Below are 19,783 nucleotides of genomic sequence, written 5' to 3' on the forward strand. Positions count from 1 at the left end.
CAGTTAATTCCAAGAAGGCAACTGCCCAGGCACCCTAAAACCCTTTTTTATTTGCGTCCACATATTATTATTAATCGCACATCTATAAAAAAAAAAAACTAACCCTACCAATGAGATACAATACCCTGTTTTCATCTCGGACAACATATTATTCCATCATATAAATACTGTAAGGCTGCAACATTTGCATTCATAATTAATGCATTTCATGTTTTTATGAAACAGTTGCATTGATTTCATGCTAATACAATGTCAGAAGATAGATTTGAGAAACCAATTATTATTATAATAATAGTGATAATATCTGACCCTGCTGCACTTTATATAGAGATCACAGTCTCTCCATCCTATACATTTTTGATGGTAAGTTTATGATTTGAAAAAATATAAGCCACATTCTTCCACAATAAAAGAAACTCTTTTACTCTGTAAAACATTTACACCAATACATAGGAACTATTTCACTGGTGCGTTCTCTGTCCGGGCCGATTTGGCGGTTGCACCGTTCACCGGAAGTGGACTGTCATTCTGCCTGTGTCCTTGCTAGCTAACGAGACAGTAGCTGTAATGTGCACCATTTGGGAAGATGAATTGAACTGTGCCTGAAGAGTGGATTTGAAGGAGATTCGTGTTCAGCCGCCGTCAAGAACCGCAACATGTTGCGTGTCGGGGGAAAAACCGCCTGGTGAGTCCGTATTTAGTGAAGGTGCAGCGGTTAAGCTGGATGTGTTAGCTGCGGAAGGAAAGCAGTGATGGAGCTGCTTCTTCTGACAGCTGAGGGCAGACAAGCCAGCTGGGAGTTAGATACCTCTTCACAGATATTACAGCTAACAAGATGCACCTGTCTTCACACGGTCACTGACATATTATTATTATTTATTACACTGCGCTATCTGGACATTCAACCGTCCAGCTAACTGGTTAGCTAGGAAGCTAACTCGGGTGGCTGTGACTTATCTCCAACCGATTTGTTTGACAGGCTGTTGTGATCTGATTTTAAATGCCTTTTACACACGAGCTCAAATAATGCGCTTTTAAATGTACGTTATTAATAGAACATAGAGTTTAGATGGAATTATTAAAGGGATTGTGACGTATTTTGCTGATAAGTAACGCTAACATTACCTTAAAATATGCACCACGTCTTCTGCTTGCTTGAATCTCTATGTAATGCTACGTTGAAATAAGAAGATCACTGACCTAACTGCTACCTTGTCAAAGTAAGACTGACAAACACACACACACACACACACACACACACACACACACACACACACACACACACAATCCTCCATTATTACACTTATCAGTTCTCTGTATTTTGGTGTTTAACTCAATCCACCACTCACCGTCATAGGCTGGGAATGAAACAGCAGCATAAACAACTAGTACGAAAAGCTGTTAGATTACTTAGTTTCTAACCATCACGTTTTTATCTGCATGCATGATTCTCTTGTGACTGAGATCAGGGTTTATATAACTTTACCTGCATCATTAGGTAAAGAATAGGAGGGACGACTAGAAGCTCCCTCTGATATTGTGCACATGAGGATTGTGAGCTTGTGTAATTTTTTCCTCTGATTGCTCCATCCTTCCAGCATGGCCTGCAGGAGCCTGGTGTCCACCCACATGGGGGTGAAATTCCCAGTACCTCTGCAGAAGCTGCACCCTCTGTCCCGGGCCATCCACCACCGCTTCTCGGGAAACGCCAACCCCCAGCGACCTCCCCATCGTATGGCAGCACGCTATTTCACCTCCATGTCACGGTTGCCAATGCGACCACCCAAGCCTCCCCGTGGGTCGGGGGGCCGCGGCTACCAGCAGCAGCGCAACTTCTGGATGGTCCGCCTGGCTACTCGGCTGCTGAAGCTTCGATACATTCTGCTGGGCACGGCAGTGGGAGGAGGGTACACAGCTAAAAAGGTTAGAATTAAGTCACTGAATGTTTGTAATTTGTTTTTAAACACAATTTTTATTCATAAAGTTGTTTTACATTCTCTGTTATCCTTATCTTTAATATCTTGTATCTTGTCATTTGTTAGTTTTGAAGCTCTCATCATGCATTTCTGTTAATTACCAATTTCTCAATGAACTTTTAATGTCGTGGAGCTCATATCAGAGTGATATCTTGCACTGCATGTGTGTAAAATAACAAGAGTTTGTCATTTCTCTTCCAGACATATGAGGAATGGAAGGAGATGCTGCCTGATTTTAGTGAATACAACTGGGTCATTCCTGATTTTATCTGGGAACTGAGTGAACAAATTGATCTTGGTAAGCCTCTTTATTTTAGCTTCTTGATTCATTAAGGACAATACGTACAATTCAAATCTGGATTTTGGGTAAATCTATTCATTTGCGGCCATAACTTTATTGGAAATTATCCCTGTTTCACTAAGTCGAACAGGGACAATTGTTCTTAGATTATACTTGAAATGCGGCTCCTCAGTTACTTATCATGGGATAGGACTCCCTGCCTTTTTGTCATCTCAAATTACCTCGTTATCTCTTGTATCCACAGATAAACTGGCCAAAGCGCTACCAGAGATGGAAGAAATTGCCAAACTACTACCGGATCTAGACAAGATAAGAGAGAACTTTTCTTTCCTCAAAAGCCTCCTGACTTCTGGTGAGTGAACAAAACCTGACATGTGCTCCTCAAAGTTACTGCATCATGACAAAAATGACATCATTATTTGCAGACATCAGATTGTCCAGTGTTCAGAATTTAAAATTAGTATAAAAGGAATTGTGCTGAAACAAACCTCATCTTCCACACCTATATCAGCCTCTACTCTTATATTATGATATAATTCAGTGGGCAGCGCACACACTTAAGTATTGTATTTGCAGTTACACCTACTTCAAAGTGACCTCTGCAGAATGAGATAACATAGACTCATAGTTATTTCAAAATATAAGGAAGTAACCTGCTTTATGCTGTAGATTTCTGCTCTTCTGTGCTTGCTGAAGGATTCTTCAAAGAGCCCTTGTTTATGTTAAATTACTTCTGACTAATGTGTTTTGAATCAGTAGTTTTTATAAGCAAAGCTAGAAATCCTTGAATTATAAAACCTTGATCGAAGTAGGACCACATGTGCATTACTGCTGCAAACCTGGACAGACAAATTGTATATTTCTGTGTTCCCTTCAATACATCTATATAAACAACATTAACTACAAAAAATTTGTTTCGGTTTCAAAAGAGAATTATATAGAGTATTTCTCTAATATACCAAATAGTTTTCAGTTTTGAGTCCAAATTTACCTGATGTTTGATAACAAAATATGAGAGTTTGGGCTCCTTGAGAATCACACCAAGTTCAGGGTGTGCTTATCTCTTTTAACAGTTTCGAATTAAGTGGCTGCTTCACTTGGATTTCTGGCACATTGGCTGCTTTGGTATAATACACACCATTTAGCTGTGTCCCTGCTTTGACCATCATCCCTCAGCTTCTGTCTTTTATGATTTTTTTTTTCTTGTGTTGTTCTGCCTTTCTCCTCCTCCCCTCCCCTCCTGTTCCCCTCCACGTTCTTCACAGGTGTGAGTTTGGGTAGTGAAGTCAAAGGAGCTGGTCTGCATCTGTTGTTAGGTGTGTAAACCCTGCACTCAGTAGCGCTGCCCACTCCCCCTCCTTACTTTCTGCCGCTGTTTTCACCACCATCTTGCCACGATATGTGTTTGGTTGTTGGTTCCTGCTTGCGATCCAGAGGAGTGCTTGCCAATGGTTTGTTTCGAAAGGCAGGAGGATTCATTATCACATTGATTTCCAGGTTGCAGACCAGTGCTGCTGTCAACAACAGCAGTGCTCCTGGTTAATTCAGGCTCTTTATTTAGTGAAATGTGTGACCTGTGGCCAGGATGGTGAAAAGGTCCTCGAGTATGTACAGGAGTTTGATCATTTATGCAGATAACTATTTTACCATATTGCTGAGATCTGTTAACTTGAATCAGTGAGTATTTACTATTCTTTAGTTCAGATCAAATCACGAATGGATCAATAACCTGCCTATGTTTAAATTTTTTCTTCATAGTCTAGAAAGCTCCGAAAAGCACATCCACTGTGTTCGACTTTAGTCTCCTCTTCCCTTTTGACTTTCTTTAACCTGCCTGTCCTTGGCTGTACTTTGTCTCATCTGTGTTATTTGTGCCTCCTTTGACTTCCACCCTCTCTCCCCTGGTCTGTACCTGCTGCCTTCTTTAATTAGACTCCCATCACTAATCTTCTTCTGTTTTCATTTACTGACACTCAGATGTTTGGAAAATGCACACAAAAGGAACTTTACTTAAGACATCAAGTCTTCAAATATTCAATAAATATATATATTTTTAATTAATAGGTTTAAAGTTGTAAAGATAAATAACAGTGATGTAACCCTAAATGTATTTAGGTCATGTACAAAAGTTTATACAAAGACATAATTAATCTAAAGGTATTTGTACAAGACTTGTCAGGGCAGACTGGACCACACCTATGCTGTGAGTCAGAAAAATGACAATGTCTGTGGTTCTTTCCATTATCGCTCCATCTTTGACTTCCAAATTTTTTCGTAAATACCTTTCTCATTAATGTGGCTAAGCAGGCTGTTCTTCTTGCACAGTCAGATTATGCAGCCCTCACTTAGTCTGTTCAGACAAGGTCCCCATGTAATTCAATACTTTATTACTGTACTTTAGTGTTAAGAGAAAGTCAAATCAAATCAGACTTTATTGTCATTTTACCAGACATTCAACAGTAGCGCGTGCAGAATTAAACGGCTTTTCCGGAATAATGAAAGTCTACCAATCAAATATTAGTGAAAAAGTATCCAACCTTAAACCTTAACAGAACCAATCTCTAACCAGATTTTGTAATCTTTATTGTGCAGTTTTTTTATGTTATTTAAAGAACTCCAGTAACTCCATTTGTCTTTTCAGTTTTGCTGGAGCTAATTCTAATTAGCCAACTTGATTTAATAATTAATCAATCTTAATTTTTGCTGTGGCATGTACTATGTAAATATTATTGCTATTTATTAAACATTTTTAATTAAGTAACATGAATAATTCAGTAATCACAAATTGTTTATTTTATGTGTACACATATGAACATATTATAAATGTTTTCTGTACAGTTCAGTGCAGTATTCTCCAAACGTCTGAACTCACACTGGTCTTTATTTTTCTAATCAAGCATTTAAGTATTATCTGTCTTATTTTGTCATTGGGTGTTGTCTCCCTAAGCCTGTTGATACTTATAGCACTCATTAGTCAATGATGCATTTTATTTGTGACATTATTTTGTGGTGTATGTCTCCTCTGGTAGAAACCTCAGGTGATCCTCCTCTAAAAGCCACAGACTCTTCTGCTGCAGCCCCACAAGACCCCAGTGACAAGCAGTACAAAAAGGCAAGTTAATAAAACCTATTGACACTCCTCAGCTTTCTCTGCTGCTGTCTGCATCGTGGCTGCGTTTCACTTCAGCGGCAAGAACTGTACCGGATTGAATTTAAATGTACCCAAAGAAACTTGTATACGATTTATATGAGAGTCATATTTAACATGGATTGATGCATCACATCATTTCATGTTACAGAAGTTGATAAAACCTACAATTAGAACAAGATCCTGATGATATAATGTATATAATAATTCTGGGTGCCTTTTGATTCAGTCTGAATGTTAAAATGACGACACTGGCTGTCAATCTGTTTTCAAGATAAGCTTTTGAGCCGTCAAGGCAATTTTATGGTAAGAAACACAAGTGTGTTTCTCACTTCATGGCAGCTTACATTAAGTGTGGTATTACGTGAAAAAGCTTTTACCACTGACACAGGTTGCCATGTGCTTACTGTGTGGCATTCATTCTGATATCTACCAGAGCTTCAAGTGCCTTTACTGCCCGTCATTCTCCTCAACTTTTTTCCCTAGAATTCTGTCTTGGAGACCATCCCTCCTTCTACAGAATATCATGCAGCAGCAATCGCTTTGTATGCATGTGTTTTATTTATGTCGTCCTCTCTCCTTTTTCACTTTCGTTTTGTCCATTTCCACAAAGTGACCAGTTTCCGTGTGTCTTTGTTACATTTTTTTGTATGTTACTGTAAGTTTGTTTTCTATCACTACATAGAGTTAAGCTGTGAAAAAAAGATATTACACAAAGGTTTGACTTTAAATATTCAAAAAAAAAAAAGCCTTCCTTTCCTGTTCCTTGCTTTATGTCTGCAATCATGGTCTCCAACATGAACACATTACACAACAAATATCTTACAAGTTAATATTTCAGCTCAAAATACATTTAACATGTATTTTATGTGTATTTCCCAAAGGAAAGAAATATAGAACAAAATTAACAGTAAAATCATGTTGGGGACCTCGAAAACAAAGCAAATGTCACCTGCTGTACATTCTGCTTTGTGCTTCACTCCTGATAGAGCAATGTCCCAATGCTTTGCTTGTTAGATCATCGTCATCTTCAACATTATCAGATTAGATACAGTCAGAACTACTTAACATTGTGTTGCAACGCTGTGGACTGAGCTTTGTTACTGCTTCATCGTTACAGCTACTCTATGTATAATGTACTGCTGCTAAGTATAAGTATGTAAATCAGTTGTTGTCTGAATCATTGATCCAGTGGTTTGAGGGTTAGAGTCACTTTTGTTGCCACTTGTCGAGAGGTGCTGGTTGTGGTATTAGTTGCCTCTTCTGCCGTCAGTCTTGCAAAGTTTGGCGTCTCCCTTTAGTGGTTGCGAGAGACTCACTTTGTTAGGTCACACTGATGATGGTGGCTAGATTAACAAAGCCAAAGATCTTGATTCTGTTTAATTCGACCCTTGACTGATTCGTGATTCTCCAGCATGAGCAGAACCAAGGTTTCCTGTGTTGGGAAGCAGCATTGGCCTGTGAGGCCGACCAGCCCAGTGGCCGGCTGTTGTGTTTTTTTGCTGCTCCTACCTCTCTCTCACTATGACGTACCCCAGCAGGGTCTGCTCGGCGAGCTCATTCTAATTCAGCAGCAGATCCAGCGGCACGAGGAGGAGGTCCGGCGGGCCGCTGCAGCCGATAGTGCGCGCCCCCCACCGCCAGAGCCCGCTCCCAGTCCGCCTCCGAACCCCAGCCCCCCTCAACAGAAGCGCAAGGTGAAGGTCCCACCCCACTTAGATCCGTCCTTTCCCACAAACGTTTCTTAAAAGATCACAGCTACAGAGTAGGATAGAATAATTATTTCCGAAAAAAAAAACTATCTATACCAACTGCTTTAACAAAACATTAGAGTTACTCAACACCAGGCTGAAAGCAGGTTTTTACTGGTCCTTATAGTCTGCTGCATCTCTGACCACACCCTGCATCACTGTTCAGTGTGTTTGGATATGCTCAGAGATGTGCACCTGTAACCTAACAGTGATATCACAGTGTACTGACATACCATGGAGTACATTGAAGCTGCATGGAGATAATTTATAGTACTGCAGATCAGTAAAAACAATTTCAGTTGGTGTTGAGTCTTTATTTGAACTTAATTTGTGTAGAATATTGCAATTATATTAATTAAATGAAACTCTTTTCTTTTATGGACGATTTGTTGTGTTTAGCAGGGCTTTTGAAAATTCCTAGTCTGAAGGGGACAGAGGACACAACATAAACAGCTGCAAAATAAAACACTAATGCATTCTAATGCTGTGCAGCATTGGAATGCATTATATTTTGCTGGTGTTTGCGTGTAGTCCTCTACTTTCAGCCATGGTGTCAGTGTTTTAAAATATTTTTAGTGACCCTTAAGACTGATTTTATTTTATTTATAATGTAAACAGCCCTTTAGTCTGTCCCCTGATATTCTCAACAGTAGACTCCATGTATCACCCCATAGTCTGTAAGGCTGTGTTAAAGTTTGCATTATCAGTGGGCAGTGGAGAAGGCATGCATGGACCTTCGTCTCCAGAGGTGGCGCAGTAGCTTAGCCTCACTCTTGTGCAAGTGGATGGATAATCATCAGGAGCCGTCCATGAATGTACAATGTAGGGAGACACGGCATGGAGTGGAGTGGCCACTTGCTGCATGGTGTGAGCTGCACTTGTTGAAACTACCACAACTGGACAACTTTGATTAAACATTCAATTACGGTTATCAACTGCACGGGAGAAGTCTTTAGCTTACAAGACATTTTGTAATGACCACACATCTCTTTTAATTCAACACATTCAACTCTTTTTAACACACTGTTGGTACATTTTACTAGAGGGTGATTTACTGCTCACTTTCTATACCTGTTATGTTGAAATTGCTTTTGCTTAAAGTAGTATGTGTGTTTGTTAAATCCTCCTCCTTCTGCTGCTAGTCCCATCTGTCCATGTACGCTTTCTGTCCTGTCTCTCATCCTGCATAAACCTGTTGCAAGGGTAAAAATATACATAATCTAATGAGGTTTTCCTAGTTATGAAAAATCAAGGGAAACTAATAATAACTAAATATTTCAAATCAAATTTATTTGTATATTTCACATATTATCCTGTGATTTGTGCTTGTTCTGTGAATCAGAGCTGGTTGATCCAAGCTGAGTAATCCCAGAATGAATAGTGTCTGCCTGAAATCTGATTTTGTTCTGTTAATGCATTAACATGACTGTCAACTCTGGTTCTCTCTGTAATACAGTGTGCACGTAATGAACCTGGTGGTGCTGGGATTTCATGTTTGTAAAGTAGCACGATGAGGGTTACGGAAACCCCTTATTTTCAAAACTGAAATGAATCATTAACAGTTTGTTGCTATTCCTTTTTTCCTATTTTTATACTTCAACCTCTAGTCATCAGACAAAGAAAAGTTTGACCAGCTTCAAGAAGAACTGCTTCGTACGCAGGTACAGTAAATTTTCTGGTACTTAAACTGACATCATCTACAATGCGATGCAATAGAAAGTTTACGTTAAATGAAAATATAACAAATTCCTGAAAAATGCCCAGTATATACTCTGGAATAATAAAGTTAAATTATATATGCTCCAATTTATACATAATGTTTCTTTCAACAAGGAAACAGATATATACAAGCAAAAAAGTTCTATACATATGTGAAAAACTTGTAATAGAGAAATAAATTACAATAAATGCTTTTATAGCAAAAACAACATATTACTTTAGTCGAGTGCAGATAAATAGATCTGGACTTTTGTTAAACACTAATTCTTTTAGTGTTAAAGTGTGTGTGATGCTGATTGTTGATGTTACACTTCTGTTTATTTCACAGCTAAAATACCAGCGTATGCTGGAGAGACTGGAGAAGGAGAATAAAGAGTTAAGGAAAGTCGTGCTGCAAAAAGACGATAAGGGGATTCACCGAAGGAAAGTCAAGGTAGGTTTCTAAACTCAAACAGATACAATGAACACATTAATTTCTAAGACTTGGACTTACTATTGGGTTTCATCATTATATATGATCATTCTGGGGACACAATAATATTTTCAAAGAATTTATGTGCTTCTCTTTACTGCTGCTCTGAGCAGCTGATTTGTTGTATTGGTTTATTTATTCCCTTATCCTCTCTGGAAGTGTGAACTAGATGCCTTCAAATATAGGTGCATGCTGCATCATTAGTTTTCATTTCTGTGTCTCCTCATGTAGAAATCCCTTATTGACCTGTATTCTGAAGTTCTGGACATCTTGTCTGACTACGATGCCAACTACAACACGCAGGACCACCTACCCAGAGTAAGTAGCACTCACATTTACTTCCTCATTCACTTAAAATGGTTTGTTTTCAAAGAGTGGCTATTTTTTTATTCGTTCTACAATTTTTGCCAATGAAAAATAATCATACTGTTAATCAAAAAATATCTTGTTTCAATGTATTTTAGACTTTATTTTTTAATTTTTTGATGAAGCCTCACACCAGATTACTTAGATCATCATCACTGATCCTTCCCACTTAGTTTTTCTTATCTGTGCAATCAGTCTACAGTCACCCACTTTCTCTCTGTTGTGTTGCAGGTGGTTGTGGTTGGGGATCAGAGTGCTGGGAAGACCAGTGTGCTGGAGATGATTGCTCAGGCCAGGATCTTTCCCCGGGGCTCAGGAGAGATGATGACACGGTCACCTGTCAAGGTTAGTGGTCTCGGACCAGCAGATGTTTGTGTAATAATGTCCTTTAGGATGTGAAATAAAAAGATTTACCCACAGCTGGTTTATTTGAAATATGTCTGAATTTTAGTTGTCATGGAAAGACCATGTTGTTAAAATGCAAGTAAACACTGATTTTAGAGACATTTTGTGACACTTGTAATCTTTTGACGATGGTCATCTTCTCTTTGTAGGTAACACTAAGCGAAGGCCCCCATCATGTGGCCATGTTCAAGGACAGTGGCCGAGAGTTTGACCTCACTAAGGAGGAAGATGTAAGTCACCAAAGCATTCACTCTGTCCACTTAATATGAATTACACCATTAACTTTGTTGCCTGTTTACACAATTTGATCACACGATCTTTCTTGCTTCTTTCAGCTCGCCGCTCTGCGGCGTGAGATTGAACTGAGGATGAGGAAGAGCCTGAAGGAGGGACAGACAGTCAGCTCGGAGGTTGGAAATAGTACTTTTACTCCGACCGAAAACATAATGATTTAGTTCTGCAACGTTTCACAGACTAATCCTGTTTATTTTTTGCATGTCAGACAATATCGCTAAGTGTCAAGGGGCCCGGCATCCAGAGGATGGTGCTTGTTGACTTACCCGGTGTCATCAGTGTGAGTATACATTCTGATAAGGGTTGAAACTTTTACAACTTTCTTTTCTGCTTACTGGAATCTTTCAGTAATGCAGTAAGTATTGTTTGTTTTTTTATTTTTACTATAGATTTTCATATGAATCTTAAAAGGAAATTAAAATTAAATCTAATAGATTAAAATGTTTGTCTTTCTCAGACGGTGACAGCCGGCATGGCATCAGACACTAAAGAAACCATCTTCAGCATCAGCAAAGCCTACATGCAGAACCCCAATGCAATCATCCTCTGTATTCAGGGTGAGCCATAAACATGCCATTCCTGATTATAATAAGTAAGCAGTGATCTGAAGTGTCAGAGGACGGACTTTCAGGCCCTCACCCTTGTTTTCTTAAGCAAAATACTAAATCCCAGCTTTCATTTGTTTTAAACTCTACCAACCTCATTGGTTTTTATTATTTTATCTGTATCCTATTGTCTCATCTATTGCGACATGTGATTTCTCTCTGTTCAGATGGCAGTGTGGATGCAGAGCGCAGCATTGTAACCGACTTGGTTAGCCAAATGGACCCCCACGGAAAGAGGACCATCTTTGTCCTGACCAAAGTGGACTTGGCCGAGAAGAACCTGGCCAGTCCAAGCAGAGTAAGACATTTTAACTGGTCACCTGCCACACCATTGGGCCTGTAGTGCCAATACAACCAGGCAGACCAGAACCATGATACAGATGCACCACCAGAGGGCGTCCAGTGCATAGATTTCAACCAGCTGGTTCCTTCAATGAGCCAATGCTTCAGAATTTAAATCCTTTCTTTCACTTCACATTTTAGATCCAGCAAATAGTGGAAGGAAAACTGTTCCCCATGAAGGCCCTGGGCTACTTTGCTGTGGTGACAGGCAAAGGTAACATGTACTTCTTAGTAAATTTTTGTTGTGTATTTAATGTCACATTATTTAATTAGGAATTTTGGATCATCATGATCCTAATTCACTAATTTAGATTATGACAAGACCAAAGGAGCTAGAGCTTATGTTTTCTGCTGCGTATTGTTTGTGTGGAAGTTTTTACCTTGTACAAGCTGAATTATGTAGCACTCATAATTACATGGTTTAAAATATTACTCTATGAAGTCCAACATTACCTGAACTGTCATTGACTCACCCCTCGTGCTGCTGTAAAACTCTGTGCAGGGAGCCCCGGTGAAAGCATAGACTCCATTAAAGACTATGAGGAGGACTTCTTCCAGAATTCCAGGTTACTGAGGCAAGTAACACCTGATTCACCAAACTTGAATGTTAAATCACATTAATTCATTTTAAATTGACAATTGATCTATTCATTTGACCAGAGATGGCATGTTGAAGGCCCACCAGGTGACCACAAAGAACCTGAGTCTGGCTGTGTCTGACTGCTTCTGGAAGATGGTCAGAGAGTCTGTAGAGCAGCAGGCTGACGTCTTCAAAGGTGAGGCTGCACCTTTCAGGATACTTTAACCTTTGTCACAGAGTGTGTTGTCTGATTCCTCAACCTTGCTATTTCGCAGCAATTAGTGGATGTTTATGTCCAAAGCTCAGAATGGTGCCAGGCATGTCTTGAAAGTGGGAAATCACATTTTGAGACAATATTCATTACCAGTGATGCACTTGCCTCCATCCATTACAATGCACAGGGAACAGGTGCTACTACTCCTGATTCTTCCACCTCCTGGTGATGCTCTAACTCATCCTACCCTGCCACACTCCTGTGCTCCCCCAGTCCTGCGTTCCAACTCAAATTAGTCTAGACAATTACAAGTCCATTGCTAACTGTGCTGGAGATTTATGACCATGAGACTGCAGGTCCCATAGGCACATTGTGTGGTGTATTGATCCATAGCCCCATCAAATTACACACAGCCGGCCTCAATCGCCCGTGCTTGGCGCCACTGTGGCCCCACAAACCAGCAATTAGCCTAATCTCCACTGCGGATAGGGAGCTGTGGAAGGGGACAGCAGGCTCGTTGTGTGTCTGTGTGTGCCTTTGTGAGAACTAAAACTCTGACTTTTGATAAGGCGTGTGTGATTGGCCCCATCCCCTCTCCTCCTGAGGGACCAGTTAAGAGAGTGAGTGTGCAAAGTCCTCATCCACTGTTAATAAAGGATCGGCACCATTAATCGTCTAAAAGCTCCATATATCATAGCAAGTAAAAACAAAGCAGGCCCTGTCCCTGTACGGTCATTGCCTGTTGATTATAGACTATTATTGTTTAATGAAGCGTAACAGCAAAAGTTAAAAAGTGATAGAAATGGGTAAGAGATAAATTCAGGCATGATGGAAAACCACCTGGCAAATGACAAAGAGGGAAGTTTATTTTGAAATTTCAAGAGATGAATTAAGTTTCTACATTTGTCTTTATGGCGGAACCACTTGTGCTTATTATAAGTTCACTAATTTTGATTCTGAAGTTGAAGATTATAAATGTTGAAAGTCTGTTTGGATAAAATATTCATTGTCATAGTCCCTCCTTTGCACAGCGTCCCGTTTCAACCTGGAGACAGAATGGAAGAACAACTACCCTCGTCTGAGAGAGCTGGACAGGGTGAGAGACGCATTCAGATGACACGTGCATACTTTTTTCTAAATACTTAAACAGACGTCCTAAAACAGCAGATACGACAGATGTACACCACAAAAGTTCTCTGACGGCAAATAATATTAATTGTGCCTTTTTTCTTTTTTTTTTACAGAATGAACTGTTTGAAAAGGCCAAAAATGAAATCCTGGATGAAGTCATTAGTTTGAGTCAAGTGACCCCACAACACTGGTAAGTGATATAGAAAGTTATATATCTATCAAAATTAGAGCCTGACTGATATGGATTTTTGGGGACTGACGGATACCGCTTCATTCTTGAGTCAGAGGTCGGTTCTCACAATGTAAATATTAATTTTTTTAGATTGTCATGTATTTCATTCACCCTATGTAGATAATTGGTCTTAACAAGATGACACCACTAGGGGACTGAACTTTATAAGAATTGAACATGAATGTAATTACATCATGTATTTGAAGCTGATGCAGAAATTCAACCAGACATAATTGGAAAGCTATTTTTAGCTCAAATGGCTGTTCTTTCTTTGACTAAATTAACCGGTGTGTAAATGTATATTTACACCTCAACCCCCCCAACGAGGAAAACCTTGATAAAAGAGATGTATGCATGGTGTGGCTGTCCCCAGTGAGTGTGCCATCGGTTCTCACAGATCAATACTCTGATGAATCGCCCTTGGACGGGAACAGGGGTGGCCCTGTTAGCCAGCAACCAGCCAGCACTATTGGAGAAAGTGGCCATTGACAGTGAGGAGTGCTATCCTGAACAAAAGCGCTGCCTAATGAAATATGAGCGTGTTTATGATAAATGAGATGAGAGAGGTGCAACACTACTCTGGTCTCAGGGGAATTTGGGGAGGGTTTTGTTCCATTGTCATGCTGCTGTGGGGAGTGAGAGTGTGGATGCTTTTAGCTGCTAACAGGGTCACACTGAAGCTGTATCAGGACCTACAGTCATATGCAATCACAGGAGCATTGAGTATCCAAGTGAAAGCAGCTGAGCTGAGGATGATCCCTCTTCACTCATTGTTTTCACGTCCCACCGGGTCACTTGAGTGAACTGAGCTGGACGCTTAACTTTGTTCAGAGCACTCTGGCTTGTTAGTTCCGTCTAAGATGTGAAACGAAGAATCACCGAAATCTAAAAAAAATGTTACCATTCCTATGTTAAGGCCGGATCACCTTTTGTATTTTACTAGAACAGGCAACTCCAGAGTGACTTACAAATCCTGTTTCTTTGCAATTTCTTTTAACCCTGAAGGGAGGCCATCCTGCAGAAGAAGCTGTGGGAACGTGTTTCCACCCATGTAATTGAGAACATCTATTTGCCTGCTGCCCAAACAATGGACTCTGGTACCTTTAATACAACAGTTGACATCAAGCTCAAGCAGTGGACTGACAAACAGCTTCCACACAAAGCTCTAGAGGTAAAGCAAACTGTCTGTCTTAATATCATATTATGATTCTGATCGCTAAAATTAAAGAATTGTCAAATTAAATATTTTTATATGAATCAGTGCCTGAGATAGTTTTTTTTGTATTTCTTTCTCTCAGCTACTTTCAAAACTGAGTTATTACTGTTTGATATGGTATTTTAATGACATTAGAATTACATATTCTTTCATATTCAATCAGGCAATGGCCTTATGATTCTTTTCTTTCCCCCAAACACTTCTCTCCCCATCAGGTTGCCTGGGAGACGCTGCAGGAGGAGTTCGCCCGCTTCATGGCTGAATACAAAGGCAAAGACCAGGACGACATTTTTGACAAGCTGAAGGAGGCTGTGAAGGACGAGAGCATCAAAAGGCACAAGTGGAATGAGAGAGCCATGGACGGCCTGGTAAACACACCATCCACACAGAAAATCCACTTCATCTCGGCACAAGGATACAGAGGGATTATGTACAAGTTTATGCAACCAACTCTTTTTTTAAAGGCAATTTAGGCACCATGTACCCTGGAATATAAAGAAAGTGGTCTTGCTGACATTGGTGCACTCATGCTAACAACTTCCGTATCTACTACTGGATTTATTATCTCTTTTCTTAAATTACATTGCACGTCTCTATAATAATGTTATTTTATTCTTGCACTTGACATCTGCCAGAGGGTTATCCAGCACAATGCCCTAGAAGATCGTTCCATCACAGACAAGCCTCAGTGGGATGCAGCGATCCAGTTCATGGAAGAAACTCTGCAGTCACGTCTCAAAGACAGTACGTATGCCACGAACATTCACAAACAAACAAATCACAAACGTACACGTTAAGAAGAGGACAACTGTTGTAGGATCTAGACCATAGAAATTGAAGATGCAACCATGAGGTTATGATAAATACTTAAAGCTTCAGCTTCTACAATGGATGGTAGACTGAATGTGTTTCATTCTCTTTTTACTTTTGTCCTCTCTCCTTGTAGCTGACTCAGTAATCAGAGACATGGTGGGTCCAGACTGGAAGCAGAGGTGGCTGAACTGGAAGAATCGCTCACCAGATCAGGTCAGAGTTTAAAGAGTCTTCCCACTTTCCTCGAAATAACAGTGCTGTTGTTTATGGAAGAATTATAAGACACTAGTATAGTTCTGGTTATAGTGCAGACCCCCATATTTAAACTGTCAAGGTCCCAGAGTTTTATAGTTGCACACATTACATTAAATAATTCTCTCTCTGTCTCTAAACAACAGTGCTCACTTCCTCTTCTTTGCCCTTTTTAGCACATTCGTAATGAAACGAAAAATGAGCTGGAACGTTTGTTGAAGCTCCACGAAGACCACACAGCATACTTGGCCAATGACGAGGTCACCACAGTGAGGAAGAACCTCGAAGGACGATCGGTCGAAGTTGACCCTGTGCTGGTGAGAACATAATACCTGTCTATGAACTTTAAGTAAAAGGTGACGGAAAATATAATAGGAAAAGAAATCTGTCACTGATATGATGACTTGTTCCTGGACAGATCAAGGACACGTGGCATCAGCTGTATCGCCGACACTTCTTGCAGAAGGCGTTGTCTCACTGTAACCTCTGCAAGAGAGGTTTCTACTACTACCAGAGACACTTTGTTGACTCTGAGGTAAGGAGGGAGAAAAAGCTCTCCTGAGTTGTATTTCTTATCAACTTTCTTCTCACCAGATTCAAATAACATTGTGTGGGAAATTTAACCGTTTACCTTTTTTCTAGCTGGAGTGCAATGATGTTGTTCTGTTCTGGCGGATCCAGAGGATGCTCGTCATCACAGCCAACACTCTCCGACAGCAGCTCACCAACACTGAGGGTAAGGATAAGGGACATTCATGATGAAAGATTGTTCTAAAAGGAGGTTTCTATTATTTTCACAACTACGGACACTTAACAACTTACTGTCTGGTTAAATATTAGACTATCTGCTTTCTTTTGTTAGTCAGCCATGCTTTGCCTCATATGTTCTCATGAAATATTATGATAATAATAATAGTCGCTCATTTTGGTTTCGTTGTTTGTTACTGGTCATTTTTGTCATTCTATAATGTTATCAGATTATCCCTCAAATGAATACTTCATATTTTCCGATCTAGCTTTGTCTGGTGGAGTAAATAGTTGCATCAGTGGCACCTTCGGTAATTTAGGCAGAAGATTCAACACCGAGGTGATTGGATAAAGCTTAGTTCAGAGTGGCCCATATATCGATTACTGAGGCAGCGGGACAACCTTTACTTATGGACTGAGCTTTGTGATATAATTTACCCAATGTCTATAACCAGTTATCCAGGTCATGGATAAAAATTCAATAATGAAATCGGTCCTACAACCCGAATGCTCAAAATCACCCATTGTAAGAATAGACGATGGAGGAAAGTGTTGATCAAATAATTCAGTCAGAAAAATCCAATGCATTGTTGTTGGATGGGATATTGATTGTTATTCTTTATGTGTCCTCTCAGTGCGCCGGTTGGAGAAAAATGTGAAGGAGGTACTGGATGACTTCGGGGAAGACATGGAGAAGAAGACCCATCTCATTACTGGCCGACGAGTCCAGCTGGCCGAGGATCTCAGTAAGACGCACAAACACTATTCAAAAACAGACACTTACATTTAGAGCCAAAATTAAAATGGGTAGAGAGACAAATTGTCACTGTTTCAGTTTCTCATTGGATCTTGTAGTGATCATATGTGATTTTAAGTCTTAACCTAGAGCCTTGTATAACTCAAACTTGGGCTCTCATGTATTAGTGTCAAGTGTACTCGATTCAACCTATGGTAGCTATAGTAACATGTAAATAGTTACATCTTAGCCAATCTTAAAGCTGTCAGTAGGTGGCAGTGGTGTTTAAGGAATCACTATTGACCAGTCTGATGCAGCAAGATTAATTTGGTTCATACTTAAAGCTGATTCACGACAAGCAGGTTAAAATAGCTTGATGTCGGTTGTGCTGCTTCTTTTTACTTCTTTTGTCCGTCACTCTTGGTAGTTCTACTTGATACACAGTGATGCAGATGATGTATTTTTACAATATTTTTGGACGCTAAATTTGTCATATAAGAAATTAAGGAAAGTAGGACGAGTTGTCTTGTCTCCTGTTTTCTTCTCTGTTAACACAACCTTGCTTAGTGCCCACGCACGCACGCACGCACGCACACACACACACTCTAGTTGATTTAATGTTAGTCATGTCAATGGACCTATTTACAAAATAGGTCCAGAATCTAATGGAGTTTGTCTCATTTTCCATTTAGGTATTAACTGAGTGTAGCATTTGAAACGTAAACATCTGGCCCAATATATCTGATAATTTTGACTTTTCTGCTTGCAGAAGCTTCCTATTAACAGTTAGTTCAATAAGGGTTGGGTTCATCATATGTAATGTGATATTAATAATGCTGTTCATTACTGAAACTAAGAATCATGGTTTAGATATCTATAAACAAGCCCTTAAATCTGCATTAGCACTGGGTCCTCTTTCACAGAGCCCATTGTGTTTCTGCAGTTGCCCAGATTGTGTAGCCAACTTTTACATTAGGTGAAGGCTACCATAGATTCTCATGCGTGTTTGGAAAAGGCATGGGTGAGGGGAGGGGTATTAAATTGATTGCAGTCTGCAACCAAAACACTAGATGCCACTAAATCCCACACTCCGGTCCTGTAACTATCCTGTGGCTACAAAAAGCATTAACAAGTCAGCTATGTAGTGACAGGCCTGGATTGCCTGTGCTTTGCCTTCTGGTCCTGAGAAAGCTCATCCTTCTCTCTGCTTCCTGCTGCCAGATACTCTTGGCTTTTATATCCAGAAGTGTCAGGTGTTGCTTGGGCCTCACACACACAAACGTTAACCCTGTAAGAGTAATTTGTTTAAACTCTTACTCGTGTATACAATCGATTTTGTTTGGCTTCCTGACTGCTGATAGAGGACTCCTGTTGTAAAGGTGTGTGTGTGTGTGTGTGTGTGTGTGTGTGTGTGTGTGTGTGTGTGTGTGTGTGTGTGTGTGTGTGTGTGTGTGTGTGTGTGTGTGTGTGTGTGTGTGTGTGTGTGTGTGTGTGTGTGTGTGTGTGTGCGTGCGCGTTTAGTTTAATTAGGACTCAGTTATCAGCTCAAGAAAGCACACACACACCCCTTCATTGACTTTTTTTCCCCCAGTTTCAACACACATGCTCACACATGTATCCATATAAGAATAGGATACACAATGTATTCAGGTTTTTAAGAAGAAAACATTTATGTGCATAGTAGACATGCATAAACACACACATAGTCATATTAATACATTCAGGTACTGTCAAAAACAGGGGGGCTCTTCTCTTCCACCCTTGAGTCTAGTTTTCTATGACACCAGCCTGGGGGAAGAAGAGAGCTCATTCATACATAAACACACACACACACACACACACCTCTCCATTCCACACACTGTCGGGAATGCCCAGACCTGTCTGGCCTTGTAAATCCTATAAGGCAAGTCGATCCCAAACTTTCTTAAACAGGCATGACGTTCCCAATTCCCACCACCGAAGACCCCCCTCAGTGGTAGATGTGTGAATGTGGTTGAAATCTGTCACGGGATCCTATAGGACAGAAACACACCTGTTCACACACACACACTCATGCACGCAAGCCATACACACACACACGGACAGGTTCCTGGGGTCCATCATGGGAACCTTGTAAATTCACTGGCTGTTACATCTCAGGTTTTCATTTTTTTTTTTTACTCAGTCAAAGGGACTTGTAGAGTGGCATATTGAATTTTCTGACACAGCACAGATTATCAGGGATCACTTGTGTGTGAGAGGCGGTCTCACATTCTGCACCTACATCAGTACAAGCTCTCAGGAGTAAGAGGGTACAAGGATTGGAGCCACATCACTAAATATTTCTGTTTTTCTACAATCATTAAATTGTGTAAGTGCTAGAGTTTAAGAAAATATGTTAAGTTTAAGCAAAGAACTGTAGATAAATCTCCAAATAGTAACCTAGCACCACATTAGAAGTCCTCGTGGCAGAGGGGTTATAGTTGCTGACCATAAATTAGAGG

General features: G+C 40.1%; 1 protein-coding gene across 6 annotated transcripts in view; it reads left to right on the forward strand.

The window, feature by feature from the left end:
• The first annotated feature begins 482 nt into the window (after positions 1 to 482).
• Positions 483 to 19,783, forward strand: part of opa1 (OPA1 mitochondrial dynamin like GTPase) — a 34,466-nt gene continuing 15,165 nt past the window's right edge. For 2 of the 6 annotated variants that reach the window (XR_004613543.1, XR_004613544.1), the window contains exons 1-29: positions 488 to 685; positions 1,599 to 1,923; positions 2,178 to 2,274; positions 2,522 to 2,629; positions 3,543 to 3,593; positions 5,307 to 5,389; positions 6,967 to 7,122; positions 8,784 to 8,837; positions 9,224 to 9,328; positions 9,599 to 9,685; positions 9,965 to 10,078; positions 10,288 to 10,368; positions 10,474 to 10,548; positions 10,641 to 10,712; positions 10,890 to 10,989; positions 11,205 to 11,335; positions 11,521 to 11,593; positions 11,882 to 11,954; positions 12,040 to 12,155; positions 13,205 to 13,269; positions 13,418 to 13,494; positions 14,542 to 14,707; positions 14,968 to 15,120; positions 15,388 to 15,496; positions 15,699 to 15,778; positions 15,994 to 16,134; positions 16,236 to 16,352; positions 16,460 to 16,553; positions 17,200 to 17,310. Coding sequence is in view for 4 of the 6 variants with exons in the window: in XM_034581962.1 (XP_034437853.1) it covers positions 657 to 685; positions 1,599 to 1,923; positions 2,178 to 2,274; positions 2,522 to 2,629; positions 3,543 to 3,593; positions 5,307 to 5,389; positions 6,967 to 7,122; positions 8,784 to 8,837; positions 9,224 to 9,328; positions 9,599 to 9,685; positions 9,965 to 10,078; positions 10,288 to 10,368; positions 10,474 to 10,548; positions 10,641 to 10,712; positions 10,890 to 10,989; positions 11,205 to 11,335; positions 11,521 to 11,593; positions 11,882 to 11,954; positions 12,040 to 12,155; positions 13,205 to 13,269; positions 13,418 to 13,494; positions 14,542 to 14,707; positions 14,968 to 15,120; positions 15,388 to 15,496; positions 15,699 to 15,778; positions 15,994 to 16,134; positions 16,236 to 16,352; positions 16,460 to 16,553; positions 17,200 to 17,310 (3,043 nt within the window). In the remaining 2 variants the exon portion in view is untranslated. Of the gene's footprint in view, positions 686 to 1,598; positions 1,924 to 2,177; positions 2,275 to 2,521; positions 2,630 to 3,542; positions 3,594 to 5,306; positions 5,390 to 6,966; positions 7,123 to 8,783; positions 8,838 to 9,223; positions 9,329 to 9,598; positions 9,686 to 9,964; positions 10,079 to 10,287; positions 10,369 to 10,473; positions 10,549 to 10,640; positions 10,713 to 10,889; positions 10,990 to 11,204; positions 11,336 to 11,520; positions 11,594 to 11,881; positions 11,955 to 12,039; positions 12,156 to 13,204; positions 13,270 to 13,417; positions 13,495 to 14,541; positions 14,708 to 14,967; positions 15,121 to 15,387; positions 15,497 to 15,698; positions 15,779 to 15,993; positions 16,135 to 16,235; positions 16,353 to 16,459; positions 16,554 to 17,199; positions 17,311 to 19,783 lie in introns of all 6 variants that reach the window. The other 4 variants (XM_034581962.1, XM_034581964.1, XM_034581963.1 and 1 more) reach the window with 4 other exon arrangements.

This window comes from Hippoglossus hippoglossus, chromosome 4, assembly GCF_009819705.1.
Source record: "Hippoglossus hippoglossus isolate fHipHip1 chromosome 4, fHipHip1.pri, whole genome shotgun sequence".
NCBI classification, from domain to species: Eukaryota; Metazoa; Chordata; class Actinopteri; order Pleuronectiformes; family Pleuronectidae; genus Hippoglossus; species Hippoglossus hippoglossus.